Here is a 17453-nt window from a genome sequence, read left to right as displayed (position 1 = left end):
TTTCATCTCCTACCAAATAATGCAGAAATGAATCTGTTGTGTTATGTATTTTTTCAATGGGATTGGAATTCTCTGACTTAAATTTTTTTGGATTTTTTTTTCTTTTGCCTTATTGAGAATGATAATTGAAGGTAAATATTTATTATTCCATTTTTAGAGAAAAATGAAAATTGCATATAAGGTTTCCCTTTAATTTCTTCAGGAAAGAATGATTAATTACCGTAATTTCCGGTCGATTACCCGCGGGTAATCTGTTGATTTTGCATTAAATCCGCGCCACTGCGGGTAATAGGGAGGTGCGGGTTATGTGACAATTTTAAATTCTTCTGGAAGTTGAATTGAAAAAATTTCTCACCTACCTGCGTTTCCACCTCTCAAATGAATTTTATTGTATCAAAAGTGCCACAAAGCGGCACGAAAACATGATGCCAACTCGAGTTTATTTCACGCATAATTAGTTGCGTGACAAACAAATTTTTATCGGCACGCGTGAAAACAAAACCTTGATGGTGACAAAAATAATCCAAGGATATCCGGCGCATCAGTAACAAATTTCCAGTTTTCACTAGCTTGAGCTAAAGAGAATTTTCCCGTTTTAAGGGACTTGTTAGGCCCAGTAGAACAGGAGATATCGATTTTTTTGAGAAATTGCCGACAGTAATTTTAAATCCCAAATGCATCACCAGAATGTTGAAAATAATAGGTGCGAAACTTAACTAATTTTGCGCTGAAAAAGTATTTTAACGACAAATGAACAATGGATATTGCTCATTACGCTCCTACATGCTATAAAAAGGTAACTGACTGAATAAGAATTATAAACCTCGATCATTCGCGATAAGTGTATCCACGAGTCACCAATTAAGTTAAAATGCCTGCTGTGAAACGCCCACGTCACAGTTTTACGTTTGATTATAAGCTTAGAGTAATAACTCTTGCCGATGAAATCGGTAATAGAGCAGCAGCAAGAGAATTTGAAATTGATGAATCCATGATCCGTTACTGGCGAAAGAAAAAGAAAGTCATGGCAAAACTACCAAAACGTCAGCGCACTTGCCGGACTGGTATCGCAAAGTTTCCCGCATTGGAAAATGCCTTGAAGGAGTGGATTGTCAGCCAAAGAGAAAATAGCCGTGCTGTCACTACCGTCATGATCCGACTGAAGGCGAGAGAGTTAGCAAAGCAAATGAATGTTGCTGATTTTGTAGGAGGTCCGAGCTGGTGTTGCAGATTCATGCGCCGACATCGATTGTCTGTGCGAGCGAGAACCACGGTGGGCCAGAAACTGCCCGATGACTGGGAGGAGAAGGTTGCGAACTTTCACCAGTTTGTTTTGCGAAGAAAGGAGGAGCTTGGAATCCAAGGAGATCGTGTCTTCAACATGGATGAAGTCCCAATGTCATTTGATGCTCCTTTTTCCAGAACTGTTGATGCAACCGGAGCTGAAACTATTCCTGTGTCAACCACCGGTCATGAGAAAACAGGCTTTACTGTTGTCCTTGCATGCTCAGAATCAGGGAAGAAGCTCAAGCCAATGGTAATCTTCAAGCGCAAAACAATGCCGAAAGAAAATCTACCGGACGGTGTGGTGGTCCATTGCCACAAGAAAGGATGGATGGACAGAGATGGAATGGCTGTCTGGGGTGAGAAAGTTTGGCGTGCCAGACCAGTGTCCTTCTTTAATAGAACTTCGCTACTTATCTTCGACAGTTTCAGCGCACACATCGATGAAGGCATTCGAAACAATTACAGAACGGAGCACAAAACAACCACCGCAGTGATTCCTGGAGGCCTTACAAAAAAGTTACAACCGTTGGACATTTCTGTGAACCGTTCCTTCAAAAACCATGTTCGCGAGGAGTGGGAGAAGTGGATGTCAGAGGGAATCCATACCTTTACCGAAACAGGAAAAATGAGGAGGGCCACCCATGCCGAAGTCTGCGACTGGGTTGTGCGAGCTTGGAAGGCTGTAAAAGTTTCATCCATCAAGAATGGTTTTAGAAAAGCAGGAATTGCAAGTGGCACTGACGATGATGCATCTCAGACATCCGACATCAGTGACGATGAACAAATAACATCTACCGCAATTCTGGATCCTGTACTCGATGCGCAGTTAATGGACTTATTTAATAGTGACACTGAGGATGAAGATTTTAATGGATTTTGAACTGAACTTACTTTATCATTCAAGTTTTTAACACTCGCCCTGTATAATTTTACTGTTCAATTTTCACTGTATAATTTTATCAATAAAGTATAAGCTAATATTGACACAGAATTGTGCACATGTCTGAATCGAAAGACTGAAATGTATCGCCTTAATGTCACGTTTTCGCCACCGAAAAAGTTGAATAACAACGTGCGGGTTATCCACCGGTGCGGGTAATCCGTTGACTTTTTTTTTCGCCATATGCAATAATCGGCCGGTGCGGGTAATCGGCCGTGCGGGTAATCAACCGGAAATTACGGTATACATTGGTGTTCCATTTAACAACCTTTTGACATGAAATCTTAAAACTTCACTATTTTCAGAGAGGCAAAGAGTTGCACTATGGATTAAAAAACTGTGTGAGCCTCCTGGTCCAGGAACAAGTGGAAGGTAAGTTGACTGCAAATAAAAGGATTGAGTTGAGAGTATAGCAATTAAGGACAAATGAAATTCCTACATTTCTTCGTATTCAGAAACACTTTAAAATTTATACATTTTCTGTAATTACATGATTGTAAATTTGATGCAGAAAAGTGGAAATGATGTCCTACTTTTTTGTCTAATAATTTTTTTTGGTGAAAATAGTAGACACTAAAACAAACTCGATGTCTCCTACTAAATCTTTTGTGTGTTGATAATCTTCCTACAGGAAAAACCGCAACCTTTATGCTCAGTTGTTGCTCCACATGGTTAAACGCAACCTGTTAGAGGAACCATTTACCAGACGACCTGAGGCAGGACCACTCAAAACTTTGCCATCATACATGGTACATAAGTGTACACATATTTATACTGTGACTCACAATCACCAGAAATTTGTTAAAAATCAAACAACCTTTTTTATCAGAAAGGCTATCTATGGTACGTAAACTATGTAAGTATGTGCTTCTCAGCCCACAAAATGTAAATCAGACAGCTCCAAATATATATAAATTAAAACAATAGTATAAAATGTTAAAACAATAAATGTAATGGACGAATCACTCACCACTTGATATCTGAACCTTTTTGCAGTCCATTTATCTTGATGAACCTATACAAAAGAGAAGTGCCAGTGCAGAACTTGAAGAGGTATACCTATTTGTCTGAACTTCAGTGTAATAAAATCTGTACTGAAGTATACAACAGTTTTTGGAAAAAAATGATTGTATGTTTACGTGGTGTATTTGTGGCAGTTAAATTTAAACTTCAGATAGAAAAATTTCTGCTTAGGTGGCTCCTCAGCTTCCGTATCCTCTTTACCTAAGTTGTGAATGAGTAGAAGTGGAAGGAAAAATAAAATTGGCATTTATCAATTTTAGATAGATTTGTTTCCTCAACTGAAGAAACTTCATTGTAATATAAGCAAAAAAGTAGAGAAAATATGGTTTCTATGTATTTTAAATGAAAATTGTTGTTGAGAAAAAAATTTGTCTGAAGTTAAAACTTCTCTGGGAAAATTTAGACATAAGATTTGCAATTTTGATTTTTGTATATTGATTTTAAAGTGTCATGTATTTACATGTATGTGCTTCAAATTTCTATAATTTTCTTTTGTTTATTTGAAAGGAATTTGGTCATAAACCACCAGATTGGCTCAGAGAAATCCCCAGTTCATCAGGTATCTGAAGTAAAATTGATAAACTGAAATTGATTTTCTTGATAAGCTGCTTACTCAACTGAAAATCACATGATTAATATTTACAAGTAATTAATATTTTAATTTTTTCAGGAAGTGCTCTTTCAGATATCTCAGGAAGCATCCCCTCTACTTCAAGAAGGTGTGTAAACTTTCCTCAAAAAATTGCCTTAAAAAAAACTACTTACATTCTCTCTGAGAACCTTTTAATAAATAGGTTTTGGTTGGCTAAGACTTTTTCACATAATATTCTGTATTTAAGTAATAGAGGACTTTTTCCTTGTTTATATGGTCTCATGTGAACATAAGGGGTAAAGAGAATTTGAGAAAATTGTCAAAAACCATATTTTTGCTCTCAGGGAGTTGCCAACTACTAGTGGTGTAAATCCAGTCACTGGGCCACGATCCACAACTTACAGCACTTCTAGCAGAGAGGAGAAAAATGGTTATGAAGTGGCTCCTGGATTTGATCAACCACTTGAGGAAAAACGTTACAAGGGAAGACTGTCTTCTGGCTACCCAGGCTCTGATGATATTCTAGAGTCAAGATATGGCGGTCGCATTTCCCCACCACCTCGTCGGCATTATGAGAGTCCATCAGAATATCAGCACACCGACTCAGGGTATCCTTCTACGTCACCAGTGAGTCACATGTTTTATCACATAGACCTTGCTTTAGTTGTTAACACTGATAAATCTCTCTTCAGTGGATAGCGCAGTACATTGTTTGTTTATACCTATCCACTGGATAGCAATTTATCCATTGAATTTTATACCATTATCTGCCCTTTGAGCAACTGGCCCCTATAATACAATGTGGATGTTCAGTTAAAGCTTTTACACGATAAATGATAGTCTTGAAGTGATATGATGTCATTCCATTACGATCAAATAGCTGTGTTACATCACTGTACAAATGAATGGCAGAAATTGTCCCTTGGAATAGTTGTATGTTCATGGTAAGAACCTTTTGTAAATCAGTCAGTTGGTGAATGTCATGAAGGAAAACTTCTAAATCTACATGTCTCATAGTTATTTGCTCTGATAAGGGGCTAATGCCTGAATTGTCATGAAGGAAAAGTTCTAAATCTACATGTCTCATGGTTATTTGCTCTGATAAAGGGCTAATGCCTGAATTGATAGCTCTAGAAACTCTTTACAGTGGCCAATTCACATTATCATTGACACAGCGATACAATTTCTTTAGAAACTTACCCACTTCCTTCAAAATTCCTTCTACATTTACACTCTAAGAAAATAACATTGAAGCTTTCTTGTCATGTTCTCTAAGGGATGCAATATTTCTGATTTTTAAATTAATTTTTCCCGTTTTTTCTTGTCCTGGTCCAAGAAAACTGTGGACTATTATTATTATATTTCTTGTTTCTTTATTTTGTAGCCATCAAAAACAAATCACTACAATGGGTTTACCAAAGGTACGTTCATTTCCTCTCTTGGTGTAAGGACCAACTTTCCCTCCTCTTTCACTTCTTCTTGTCAAGCACTATAATTCTTTAAAACCAAATTACATGATGATGAATAAAATTGGTGATAATCAAATTTGTTATTTTGATTCTCACTACACAAATCACCTAACAGAGAAGATAAACATCTATGGACCTTGGTATTCCCCACTCCTTGTAATTCATATGTATCCCAGGTTACCCTAAGCATTTTTGTGATCCTTCCTTAACAGACATTTATCAAGTGCTACCTGTTTCTGTTTTTTGATTGGATGTATGTGCTGTGAGTATCCAGTCCAAGAACACAAATAATATTGTGATTGCAGCCTTGAAATGAACCTAGAAGGATTGTTCTGTTGTCTGTTGTACTACAGAGCTCACTGCTTACTGCGCTGAAAACTGAAGAAAGTCTCTTATGATAATTTTTTCACTATCTTTTTTATAAAGGAATATCATCTTTAAATGGAACTTTGCGAGAAGACCATAGCTTCAATCGTTCCAGTGACAGAGAGGTAATTATTGTTTTTATTTCCCTCACTCCAAGGAGCCATCACCATATGTAACTTTTATTGCCTCTTGAATTAATAAATTTATTAATTACTGTATGAGCTTTTGTGCAGATATATCAGCAAATTCTCAGCAGCAACCAAGAAAGAGTTGTATTTAATACATAATCTGAATCACTGAGTGATTCCATCAAAACCAAAGGGAACTCAAACTGAAAACAACTAAACTGCCCTATCTGATCTGCATCTGATTGGTTGAGAGAGTAGCATGAGTTTTCTGGACCAACTCCTCTCACATCACTTTTGTATTGAAATGGGCAATTTATCTGAAGCATGATTTCTGTGAAGAGGATCAATTATTACAATTTATATTATTAAATTTGGCATTTTGTAAAGAGATTGCAGACTGATTAAGTGTACTCAGTCTCAAAATATATATATATATATTTTTGGCAGATTGAGCTAAGAACAAAGATGGTTGAGGCCAAATATCATGAAGATAAACTTAAACTTCAGCAACAACATGATGTTGCAGTTCAAAAGGTATTCTGAAATAAATTTTTAGTCATTTCACAGGTCAGAAAATAGTTAGGGAAATAGAACATTCCTCAAGGTCAGGGAGAAGTCAGGGAATTTTTTTTTCAATTAGTTTGAGAAGGTAAATTGAAATTTTGATCAAAGTTAGGAAAAACTGAAACACCACTTTGATGACATCAATGTTTTTCCTTTACAAAGAAGACAAAATTTTTTTTCCATTTTCTTAGTCTTTTATGTGAGGGCCATAATAGGAATGCTATTGAATTAAATATTGCAATTTGCTTAATAGAATATTTCATTGGAAAGGATGGACACTTCTAAAGGGAGGCTAAAGACCATTGCAATTTGTTACCCTTTGTATTAATTTGTTTTGGTAAATTTTTACTTCTTTAAGAGGGGGAAGTCAGAGAATTTTTGAAAACCAGTGTCTGTGGAAACCATAGTTTCAAAAGAACACCTGGGTGGTAGATGGTGGCAGCCAAACTTAAAATCATATGTTGCTCTGTATGTATCATTTTGTGGTTTGTTTTTATTAATATGGTGTTTTTGTTATAAAATGCCATGGTTTAGATTCTAGATAGAAAGAACATGGAGTTGGAGGAAGTGAAATCACATTACAGAAACAAAATAACTGAAATGGAAGCAGCTGCCAAGAAACAGGAAAGGAAAGGTGAGGAAGGAAGCAACACATGCTCTCAAAATAATACAATGACCCTTAAAGTAAAACATCCATATTTTCCTTACTGTTCTTAGCAATCAGAGCTTCTTAGGTTGGTGATCGTTTCCTTTATTCTCCTGATATTAATGAATGATTCACCAGTATTACTGTGAGGAGAAATTAGATGCTGGTCATTTGTAGGGTTTAAAGGGTAAACCAGATGAAACTTCATTGTTTTATGTTATGCACACCTTTTGAATAGTGTGATATAAATATTTTTGGAATATTTAAGCAGTAAAGTGTATAATTAGGTATATTTTTACATGACCGTGTGACTTATAACCTGGCCATATGCTCACCAGCCCATAGAATTTTTATATTGTGTGTTTGGGTCATCTTTGTCTTGTAACACAATTGAGAAATTTGGCCTCACAGTATGAGATAATTTAATATGTAACATGAGTGACAATGACAATTACAGGGGTTTTGTTAAAAGCCAGGTACCTGCAGTCTACCACCACCTATAGGACCTCTTACTGCTGTTTTTTTTTGCCTGTAAGAAGGCTCAGGCTTTTGGGTTTTGCCTTACAGCCCCTTTCCAGGCACTGCAGCCTATTACACTATCAGCAGCTGCTTATGGAAAAAGTTATTGAATCCCCTACATTATCACTGTAGTTATAATTTTACCTCACTCTAATGCATGTCTTAGTGTACATAAACTATATGAAAGATACAAACATGTGTATACACAATGATGCTGATTATGGTATACTTTGTTCAGTCTCCCAGCTTGTAAGAGATGCTCAGACAATGAAGGAACAAAGAGATGCCCAATTAGCAGAGTTAAAGACCCTTGCAGAGCAGAATGGTGAAACAGCACAACATGACTTTGAGAAGAAGGTCAGTGAGTGTTGTTATAATACTGTTAAATTATGATTAAATTGCTTTGCACTGTCTCGCAAACTTTTCTGGACATTGATGTGTTGTACTTGACTTAATTGAAGTTGGTGGAATGGTATCAGAATGCAAGTTAGTTATTAATGTTACTATCAAAAGTAGTGTTAGCATAGTGAGTGCTACATGATATTCAATAAAATTCATGAAATTTAGAATCAGTGGATTAAAAAAAAGAAGTGTCCAGATGTCTACACCTCTGATCCTTTCAGTGATAACTGATTTTAAGTGGAAATACTGGTGAGCAAAGCAAGCAAAGGAAATATGTGGGGTTTCAAAAAAAACAAATAAAGAAAAATACCATGACTCTTTCCTTTTTGTTTGCTTGTTCTGTTTCACCCTGTCCCTCCTTTTTTCTAACCTCAAAGCTGGTATTTTAATTAGCCCGATGTTCAAAACACAAATAAATTTGACCCCTTTCAGTTGAATGACAAGGTGGCTGAGTTTGAGCAAGAGAAGTTTGAGATGCAGAAGCAACACACTCAAAACATTCAAGAATTGCTGGACGAAACAAATCAGAGATTGCAAAAAATGGAGACAGAATACAACCAACAGAACAGTACTACTGTAAGTACAAACACCTGTATAGCAAACTGTTTGTGAAACCATTCCACTTGTATTGCCCCATAATCTAATTGCATGGCGCTGATTCTCCCAATGTTTTGTTGTAATTCTCTTCTGCTCAGAGACTTGTCATTCAGGAGTTAGAAGCACGAGTACAACAACTTACCCAGGAATCAGAAGAACTTCAGAATTCTAGATCAAAACTTGCCAAGGACAAGGTGTGTATAAATGATATCACAATTGTTTTAGTTTCCTTTTATTTTGTAACTACTTTTGAAAGAAATCCTAGCTGACATAATGACCTAATGCTCATTGCACTGGACTCCAGGGCCGGGTTCGAAACACAATTAACGTAACCCAGGGTTAGTGCAAAATTTTTAATACAGTTTAACAGCTTTTTAGAGAAGTTTTTCTTTCTATTTTTATCCTTTTAGTTTCAAGTCATATTGAGATAAAACTCAACAAAACTCTAGCTCTTAAACAAACTCAACTGCAAGGGAAATTAAAGTCAAGGTTAACTTTTAATCCTGGATTAATGCTAAACCCTTTTCTAACAACCTGGCCCTGCAGGTCGCAGGTCTAGGTTCGGCACCTGGCAGGTCATTGTGTTGTGTTCTTGGGCAAGACACTGTTCTTTCACAGTGCCCCTCTCCACCCAGGAGTGTAAATGGGTACTAATTGTCAAAAAAGCCTATAGATATGCTTAGTGAAGGGGGGTAAGTAACCTTTTGATGGACTAGCATCTCATATCTCATGGGGGGGGGGGGGGTAATTCACCTTGTCACTTCATGCCATGGGTTAAACCAAGATGAGCCACTTGTCTCGATTACAGACGTAACCTTACCTTCACCTTTGAATAGATTGATAAATGAGTGGAATTTTTTTAAAGTGGACTTGACAACCTTTTGGTGATTACAAAAGTGTAAGGTTATGATGCCTTTCCTTACAAACAACTGTATAATTATAAGCATGGAATGCCTATTGCTATAACACTCCAGGAAAATACACACCTGCTGGTATATCTTTCTGATTAGGATTCTTCGGTTTGGGACCCCTTTTCCCGTCAGAATTCAATTTCAACATCATACTTGCCTTCACTGACGATCGTTATGATGTCGTGTGGCTAAAGAAAGAAATTTCTTGTTATTTTTAAAGCAGTTTTTTCTTCTGCTTCAACTTGCCTTTTTAGGAAGAACTAGAACAGCAAGCATCATCTTTGTCAACTGAATTGCAGGAGGCAAAATCAAGGTAATGTTCTTATTGCTGTTGTTGTTTCATCTTGAAGTTTTAGGGGAAGGTCACTCAGATTTTCTCTTCATGAAAAACGTTTTCGTGGTAAATCCATGGTAGTGCGATGTACTGGTTTACCCTGAAAATGAACTTACACGATGTGGGTTTCAAGTTTAAGTTCCTGTGGCTGTGTGGTTAGCTTGAAGTTGTAGCGCTAAAGAGGCAAGAAGACAAGATGAAGTGAACGCTGTCTTAAGCCCTACAGGATTGCTTTCTTTGTTCAGCAACAACAACAAAAATTATTGTGGCCAGCTTACAATGAGGTCGCAAAAGACAACAGCCTTCCTTTTTTAAAACAATTAAGAGAAAGAAAATCACGAAAAGTTGCCTCAAATATATCTTGCGGTTCTATAGTGAAATATTTTATAAAATCCCGCTACCTCATCAAAACAAATATGGGTCTTGCCCTTGAGGACTGAATTTAACGGATGAGATGTTTCTTTTTTGTGTTCATCAACTTTACCTGTGCCCATTAAAACGCAAATAGAACTTGCTCAGTGTGGTGTAATTTTGACCTCGTGCTTGTTCAATGAAACATGTGTAATACCCCTGTGTATTGTTTTTAGTCTGTCCAAAATGGAGAAAGATCATTCGCAAGCAATTAATGAACATAAGACGGTAGTCAAACAGTTGAACAAGAAGACAGATTCCAGTATGGAAAGCATGAAGCAACAGCATACCGCAGCGATTTCTAAGGTACAGAACCTACGTAATACTGTTAACAAACATAGCTAGAAGAGGAGACAAGCAAGGGGTCGAGTGCGAGTCGAGCACGAGGAGGGCGCAACGGTCGAGACAAACGAGAGGAAGAGGAATTTTCGTCTCTCGCGTGCCTCGCCTGAAAAACCGTTAAAAAAAATAGGGGAGAAACGGTACAAGGACTTAGGACAGATTATGTTAGGGATGACAATGATAAGGGTTGTCATGACAGAGCTCGTTTGATAGTTTCAAGAAATGTTTTATCTCGCAGAACCTCTTCTTTCCTTGAGGTAAAATTAAGGTATTTTGATTCCCAGGCCACCGACACTATAGCAGAATTGGAGACACAGGTCAACCAACTTAAACAAGCTCTACAAGATTCAGAGTTTCAACGACAGAGGCAGCTTAGGGTAAGAAATGTACATACATTTCCTCTTTGTGTTTTTGTTTGTTTTTATTGCTTTTTCCATTGATGACGTTAAGTTCCTGGTTTTTTTATTTTATGGATCAGTGGTTTTAGCACTTCTTCGCTTAAGCAGATTTGCTGCTTTGTTCCTCAATCGTTTAGCGTTAATTTCTTCCATCTAATTTTTATCCTTTTTCATCAACAGGAACTAGAATCTGCCCACAAGCAGGAGAAATTGAATTTAGAACATTTACACGAGAAAAAGGTGAATAAAAATTAATGCTTTCTGTTGAGCTGAATAAAAAGATACCTGTCTTGTCATCTATTCATGTGTTTTCTTTAACTGTCTGTGCTATTTTCTTTAGATTCGAGGTATTAAATCTGAGCTCGAACAAGGCGAGGCAGAATCGGAGAAGCGGATGAGAAAGTTGGAAAATCTTGTCAAGTAAGCCCCTTTATTGTGCTCTATCCTTGGAGTGCGTCTTTGCCAATGTTCAGCTGTTTTGTTTCGGGCTCGTTACTAAGTTTCCTGATTGTAATTTTACACCTCAGTTTATATTGTTTTTCACAGAGAACGTGAAGATCAAATCCAAAAGCTGTCAGAGGCTCAGAAACAACAAGCTCAACACGCTGAGCATGCGCTAGAGGATTTTAAAAGTCAAGTGGAGAGGAATTCGGGGAGGATGTTTGATGAGATGAAAGCCCAGGTAGATGCCTCAATATTTGTGCAATTAACGAGCAAAGAACTTGCTAAGTTTGAGTGCTAACGGCTTATCGACACGCAACTTTCAGGATTACTTGCCACACACATATGACATTGTTCTATGCCAAAACTTGATAATTAAAATTCTTGATTGTTTGCAATCTTACAGATGGAGAAGGTCGAGGAAGACCTGGCTCGCTCAAAGAACCTTCGTGAAAAGCAGGCGAAGGAGTTTAGCCGACAACTGGATGATCTTAAAATCAAACACGAAAAGGAGGTAACCTGGAGTGTTCGGTCGTTAGAGGAATGATGAATTTGGTGGCATTTGAAGAAAGTCTAATAACTTATGACGACCTTGTGATTGAAAAAGCACGAAACAAGGCACTTCATTATTGCGAAAATTTTGAAATTAATCGTTTGCCGCCATATTGGATTGAGAAGCGTCTTTCTATGTGAGCATTAACGAAAGCAATTTGACAGATTCCTCAATCAATCTGTAGAGAACGACTTTTAGTTACACCAGTTATGTGTTATTGCTTTTAGTTCCGTCTGCAGGATGCTGATGGGCACAATTTGTTGTCTCGTCGGTAGACTACGAGCAGTACCTCCTTTGCGGCGAAGTCCGTAGGGCGAGTCAAAAAAAAATCAATGGCAAAAAAATTGATGTTAGCGCGCTGCGCGAAACCCTGAGAGCGATAGAATATCTGTAGACTATTCTTCGGGCGAAAATTGTCATTTAAACATGATGCAGTCAAATTTGTCCGTGCGTTACGTATTTGTGGCACAATCAATATTTGACCGAGTGTTACTAAAATTATACGACATCCTTGTGAAAGAAATTTCGTTTTGTCCCAGATTGCAGAGATAAACATTCGTCATGAACAAGAGAAGGCACAGACTTTAAGAGCGCACCAGATAGAAAGGGACTCGTCATTAAAAGAACAAGAGCAGGAAAGGGTTAGTTAAATGATCCAGTTATTTTATAATTAGGTGGACTCGGTCGCGAATAGATCATAATCATGTAAAATTTGTCTCGTCAAATTGACAACAGCTTTGGATGCAAGAATTTGGCACGACAACTTTCCTTCAAAGCGCGGAAAATTTTTATTGCTATTCTGTATTAGCATATATACTAAGACAGTGGACTGCGTTGAGGCGTGCTCTGACTGGCTGTTCTAACTCTGAATATTCTTCGCTATTCACTTCTAAGCGACTCGTGTGGGATTTGCACCCGAAAATATTGTGACCGTTGCAGGAATAAATGAGTTAAAATCAGTGATTCAATTCAGTGTAGGTGGCTATCGCTGGATATTTACCTCGCCGCTTCTCGTGAATAGTTATTACTGGTACTAGTTACCAGTGAACTGTAGCAGTCGTGTTTTATGTCACTGGTTGTGATGGTCCTGGATATTCCATGCTGGCCTGAAGCGTTTTGTTATTACTGACCTAATAGAAAATAATCCCTGATATTTAACGACTTGCAAAACATTTATAAGATCGCATTGTCGCACAAGCCCTGATTATTTGTCCCTTTTGTCTTTTTGTTTTCATTTTTAGGAAATACAGTTGGAGAAACTTCGTCAAAGAATGCTTGAACATGAAAATCAAACGAGAAACAGAGCAAACAAGGACGCCAAGGTAACACAGAAACATCTTTCACTATTTACATATCTGTTACGGCATGAAGTTTTAAGGCTCAGTGTTGCTTATATTTTGTTTTCCAGACTATCGCTGAGTTGGAGCAACAAGTACGAGAATTGCGAGAGGAGGTATGATAGGTTTGATGGAACACAACAGGGTAATTAAGTATTATCAACTGAGTTGATAACGAAAATTGGCCACCGTAAAGAGTTCCAAGGCGTTTCGAGCGTTAGCCCTACGTCTTTCGCTCTGACGATAACACTAAAGTTGATAATACTAAATTACCCTGTTATACTCTCCCACCGACGTAGCACCACAGTTTCTTTAGAAACTTACCCCTTAAAGCCCCTTTATTAATGAATCACAGTCTGCTTTAATTTTTTAGTATGAAATTAGTTTGGATTGAATGCAGAATCATAAATCAATCGTTTTTCTCAAATACTTTCCACATTTATTGTTGTATTTAGTCGTTCTGTGACTCTGCATAGATTTTTTTTCTCTTGGCAAATCTTTGTTTACCTTTATCTGTCTTGTGGTTAGCTTATTCAAGCGAATTCAACGCATAAAACTCAGTTGATGGAGCTGAGCCTGTTGAGAGAAGAGGAGAAACAAACGTTCAAGAGACAGGATGAAAACTCGGTTAGTTGTGTTAAGGAAATTTACAATCGTTGGAAGCATTTTTTTGGCCGCGATAATGCTTGACTTTTCCAATTGAATTTATTGTCCTAAGCTCAAGCTCAAAGGAGAAAAATTTTAGAGATTTAAATAACCCCTAATTTAAGGGGAGCTCAAAACTTACCGTCTCTCTTACTTACTCTACAAACATTAAGCTATCGACATTGCAGAGCCTAGCAGTATGCAGGACGTGTCTCGTATGAACTTCGTAATAGACTTCGCTCACCGTGGAGTCTCTATGGCTCAGTGGTAGAGCATCGGAGCGCGGAATCGGAAGGTCTGAGGTTTGATTCCTCCTGGGGAATCAGACTTTTTTCTTTGTCCCACGCTCGTGACAAGACGAAAAACATCTTTCTGTACTTAAAAGGGAAGTTGTCAAGAAATGCAAGCCGGGTCCCAGTCTGTGCGCTTATGCGGAAGTGAAGGGCCTCGCTTACTAAATGACCATAGATTTGAGTTGTAGCATTCATGGTACTCCTGTAACCAGAGGGAAAAAAGCTTTATTTTTGTTTCGGCCAAATTGTGCTAACAAATGCTCTTTCTATTTCGACAGCAAATGAAATTCAAGAGTCAGCTTGAGCAACAGAGATTACAGTTACAGCGCGAACATAGCAGCGAAATGGAACAGATTCTAGATAAAGTGAGTAACAGTTTTTCGAGTTTATTAGAGAAAAATTAGTCCAGGAGAGTCCAAAAGGAGTATCAGTGCTAACTTTTGGTCGACATCGCTGATGTCACGCCCCTATCGCCGACTCCACTAATGTTATAGAATACACAAAGTGTACAGGAGGATTTTGAAAAGTTTGAACTTGTTCCATAACTCTCTACTCAGCGCTGGTAATTGTAGTATGCATGTGATTTCAGGTGAAGGCAATGTTTTATTTCTCGTGCTCAGTGTTGGAGAAACCAATCAGAACTCTATTTTTCCGCTATATTCTGATACAGTTTTTTGACAAGTAGAGAGAGAATTGTTTGTTTGTTTTTTTTCTAGACGAACAACAGGATAAAACAAATGGAGGAAGAGTATACAACACGATCTTCAAAGGGACATCAGGTTAGTGTATCAAGTCTTGCAGTATTCAAACCAAACTTACTCATCAAACCGCGTAGATCGGTCAAGTCTAATTTCCATCGAGTTAAGAGTAGCCTACGTGTAGCCGTACTCTCCCCCCCCCCGTGAAACGTTTCACCTGGGGGGGAGGGTACGGCTACACGTAGGCTAGTTTAAGAGTTACTACCAAAGATGGTGGCAGTCAATCTTAAGTGTTATATCCAGTCATAGGTGTTTGCTTAGTCTAGTATCCAACATGTGAGTGATGATGAGACGAAGGCTGAATAAACGAGGGTAAGATGTGTTTTTGTTTGTCCATCGTAGGTTGTAGAGACGCTTGAAGAAGAAATAAAGAAATTAAAAGAAGAGAACAACCGGTAAGTTTTGCTGACTTCTGCTTCAAGCAATCAATGATGTCCTCTGGAACTTTGCCTAGAATATGTAGATTCGTTTAGGAAGGCCAGTCATCAGTTCCAATTCGTCGTTCACGCGGTGTTATCGCGGCAAAACGAGATTAATATTCTTTGGTTGTGAAACAACTGAAACTATGTGTTACACCAATTATTTGCACTTTGTTGCGTTTCCTGTTCACAGCACAAGAACAAACTTGGAAAAGAAGCTTGCTCAGACAACGGCAAAATACGAAGAAGAGAAAGCGTCGGCGAAAAAGCATCATTCTTCAATTGCTAAGGTACGTTAATGAGAGAAATTCGTACACCGTCTTCTGGTAAATTAGAATAAACTCACGAACCAGTGCGCATTTTATCGTCCTTGGTACTTGTTACACTTCTGTTTGCTTTGCTTTCTGATTGGTCCAATGCCAAAAATCCGTGTCTTTGAGTCTATATTTTGGTAATGTACATACAAGTTGAAGTCTTCAACTCCACACCGACACAAACTCGTGGTTTTTATGCCAATGTAGTCATTCCTTCTTTTTTTCCATATGACCTCAGTCTTTGCAGCAAGACGTAGAAACACAAAAAACAATGGTTCGACATTTAGAGAAACGAATTCAACAAGTGGAGCTTGACTCGCAAGAAAAAGTAAGTTGAATTTGCAGTTTGTATTTGCTCCATTGGCATGTGTACTTTCGGCCTTGCTTGCGTTGTTTTGTTTTGTTTTCGTTTTCGTTTTAATTATCTAGGTATAGACAATAACATACTAGACGCAAAATTTTTTGTCCGAAGCTACAATTTACAGCATGTATTTTTGTTTTCCTTTTTGATTCTTTAACCTCTGAAAATAAATGCACGAGAACTGGACACGAATGACGAACCTAATGGCGGCGGGGGTGGGGTGGAGGGTTCGAACATAAAGAACTTGTTTCCAGTCACTTTTATAAAGTTTGGCTTCCTAAATAAAGGGTCTCACTTATGGAAAAGCAAAACTTATTTTTCTCTTTTTACTCCACAGTTGTCCAGATTGCGCCTGCAGCATGAAGAGAAAATAAAAGGTCTTATGCCGGCTTCTCTTCGAGAGGTAAATAAGTGCACTTCTTAATGAGACTCGAACATAACTCATCAGGAAATATCTGTTTGTTAGGTGGCTTTTAAACCTCTCCACCCTAACATCAGAATACATATTCTCCACACTGTTCCCTCAACATTTCCCAAAGTTCTGAAAAGAAGAAATTGGTCAACAATCAAGAACTTCTTTAGTTGGTGATCATACCCCTTTTCTTTTAACCTTGATTTGTTGATATTGTACTGAAGGAGAAATTAGATGCTGGTCACCCCAAGGGGTTAAAGGGTTAGGTGATGTATTTCGAAGCTCTGCCACGACTGAATCTGATTTTTCTTAAGGGAGGAGTGTCGCTCAAGAGGATTTCAATTCCAAGTAAATTCAACTCGGATTTGATCAATCAGATTTACCCAAAAGCATCTTGAATACAGACAAATTGTTTCTAGCTTTTCCAGTGGCCTTTAAATAATCTACATTTTATGAAGCCGATAAGATCATCATTAATGACTTTTAACAGTTTTGAGTCAAGTGAGTTGTGGAATAGCCTCTCATTAGGACCGTTCATATTTCATTAATAATTTTACTATTTCGCCTGTAAAATTACCAGGACCTTGAGGACACCATTGAATCTCTTAGACAGCAGATCTCAGTGTTACAGTCCCGCACACGGGTGCTACAGGAAGAACTGGATACCAGAAACCAGTTCTCATCGTCTTTTAATGTATCATCGGTTCGTGACCAAGATGAATCATAGCAACTGCTGAAGGGACTCGTCGTGAAACAAAAGAGACCTGAAATTCGTTTCCTAACAAAGCAAAGTGTATTGTATGACAATGTTGTTACTTCGTCTACACTATACCTACTAGAAGCGCTTTCCTTTTCTTTGACCATGCCTTTTTACGTGCAAATCTATCGCAAGAAGGCGAATTGTAATATATGTAACGTAAATGACGAGTGATTTTACGACTGTATGAAATTAATGTAATTTAATCTATTTTATAAACCACTGCGTGAATGA

At 37.8% G+C, this 17453-nt stretch overlaps 1 protein-coding gene across 1 annotated transcript in view; it reads left to right on the top strand.

Annotated features, from left to right (window-relative positions):
* LOC113669116 (centrosomal protein of 112 kDa) overlaps nucleotides 1-17453 on the top strand; it is a 19693-nt gene extending 2240 nt beyond the window's left edge. Inside the window, exons 2-32 of the mRNA XM_089186164.1 lie at nucleotides 2533-2599; nucleotides 2859-2976; nucleotides 3224-3280; nucleotides 3758-3809; nucleotides 3921-3969; nucleotides 4187-4469; nucleotides 5227-5263; nucleotides 5738-5802; nucleotides 6253-6339; nucleotides 6904-7003; nucleotides 7773-7891; nucleotides 8369-8512; nucleotides 8632-8727; nucleotides 9699-9757; nucleotides 10366-10495; nucleotides 10816-10908; nucleotides 11110-11169; nucleotides 11270-11349; nucleotides 11476-11611; nucleotides 11777-11884; nucleotides 12463-12564; nucleotides 13165-13245; nucleotides 13332-13376; nucleotides 13789-13887; nucleotides 14477-14563; nucleotides 14915-14977; nucleotides 15299-15351; nucleotides 15569-15665; nucleotides 15928-16017; nucleotides 16388-16453; nucleotides 17043-17453. Of these exons, the coding sequence (XP_089042290.1) occupies nucleotides 2533-2599; nucleotides 2859-2976; nucleotides 3224-3280; nucleotides 3758-3809; nucleotides 3921-3969; nucleotides 4187-4469; nucleotides 5227-5263; nucleotides 5738-5802; nucleotides 6253-6339; nucleotides 6904-7003; nucleotides 7773-7891; nucleotides 8369-8512; nucleotides 8632-8727; nucleotides 9699-9757; nucleotides 10366-10495; nucleotides 10816-10908; nucleotides 11110-11169; nucleotides 11270-11349; nucleotides 11476-11611; nucleotides 11777-11884; nucleotides 12463-12564; nucleotides 13165-13245; nucleotides 13332-13376; nucleotides 13789-13887; nucleotides 14477-14563; nucleotides 14915-14977; nucleotides 15299-15351; nucleotides 15569-15665; nucleotides 15928-16017; nucleotides 16388-16453; nucleotides 17043-17189 (2870 nt within the window). The 3' untranslated portion in view covers nucleotides 17190-17453. The remainder of the gene's footprint in view (nucleotides 1-2532; nucleotides 2600-2858; nucleotides 2977-3223; nucleotides 3281-3757; nucleotides 3810-3920; nucleotides 3970-4186; nucleotides 4470-5226; nucleotides 5264-5737; nucleotides 5803-6252; nucleotides 6340-6903; nucleotides 7004-7772; nucleotides 7892-8368; nucleotides 8513-8631; nucleotides 8728-9698; nucleotides 9758-10365; nucleotides 10496-10815; nucleotides 10909-11109; nucleotides 11170-11269; nucleotides 11350-11475; nucleotides 11612-11776; nucleotides 11885-12462; nucleotides 12565-13164; nucleotides 13246-13331; nucleotides 13377-13788; nucleotides 13888-14476; nucleotides 14564-14914; nucleotides 14978-15298; nucleotides 15352-15568; nucleotides 15666-15927; nucleotides 16018-16387; nucleotides 16454-17042) is intronic.

This window comes from Pocillopora damicornis, chromosome 10 (assembly GCF_964200805.1).
Source record: "Pocillopora damicornis chromosome 10, jaPocDami1.2, whole genome shotgun sequence".
In the NCBI taxonomy this organism is placed as follows: Eukaryota; Metazoa; Cnidaria; class Anthozoa; order Scleractinia; family Pocilloporidae; genus Pocillopora; species Pocillopora damicornis.
This window is presented reverse-complemented; position numbering and strand designations above follow the sequence as displayed.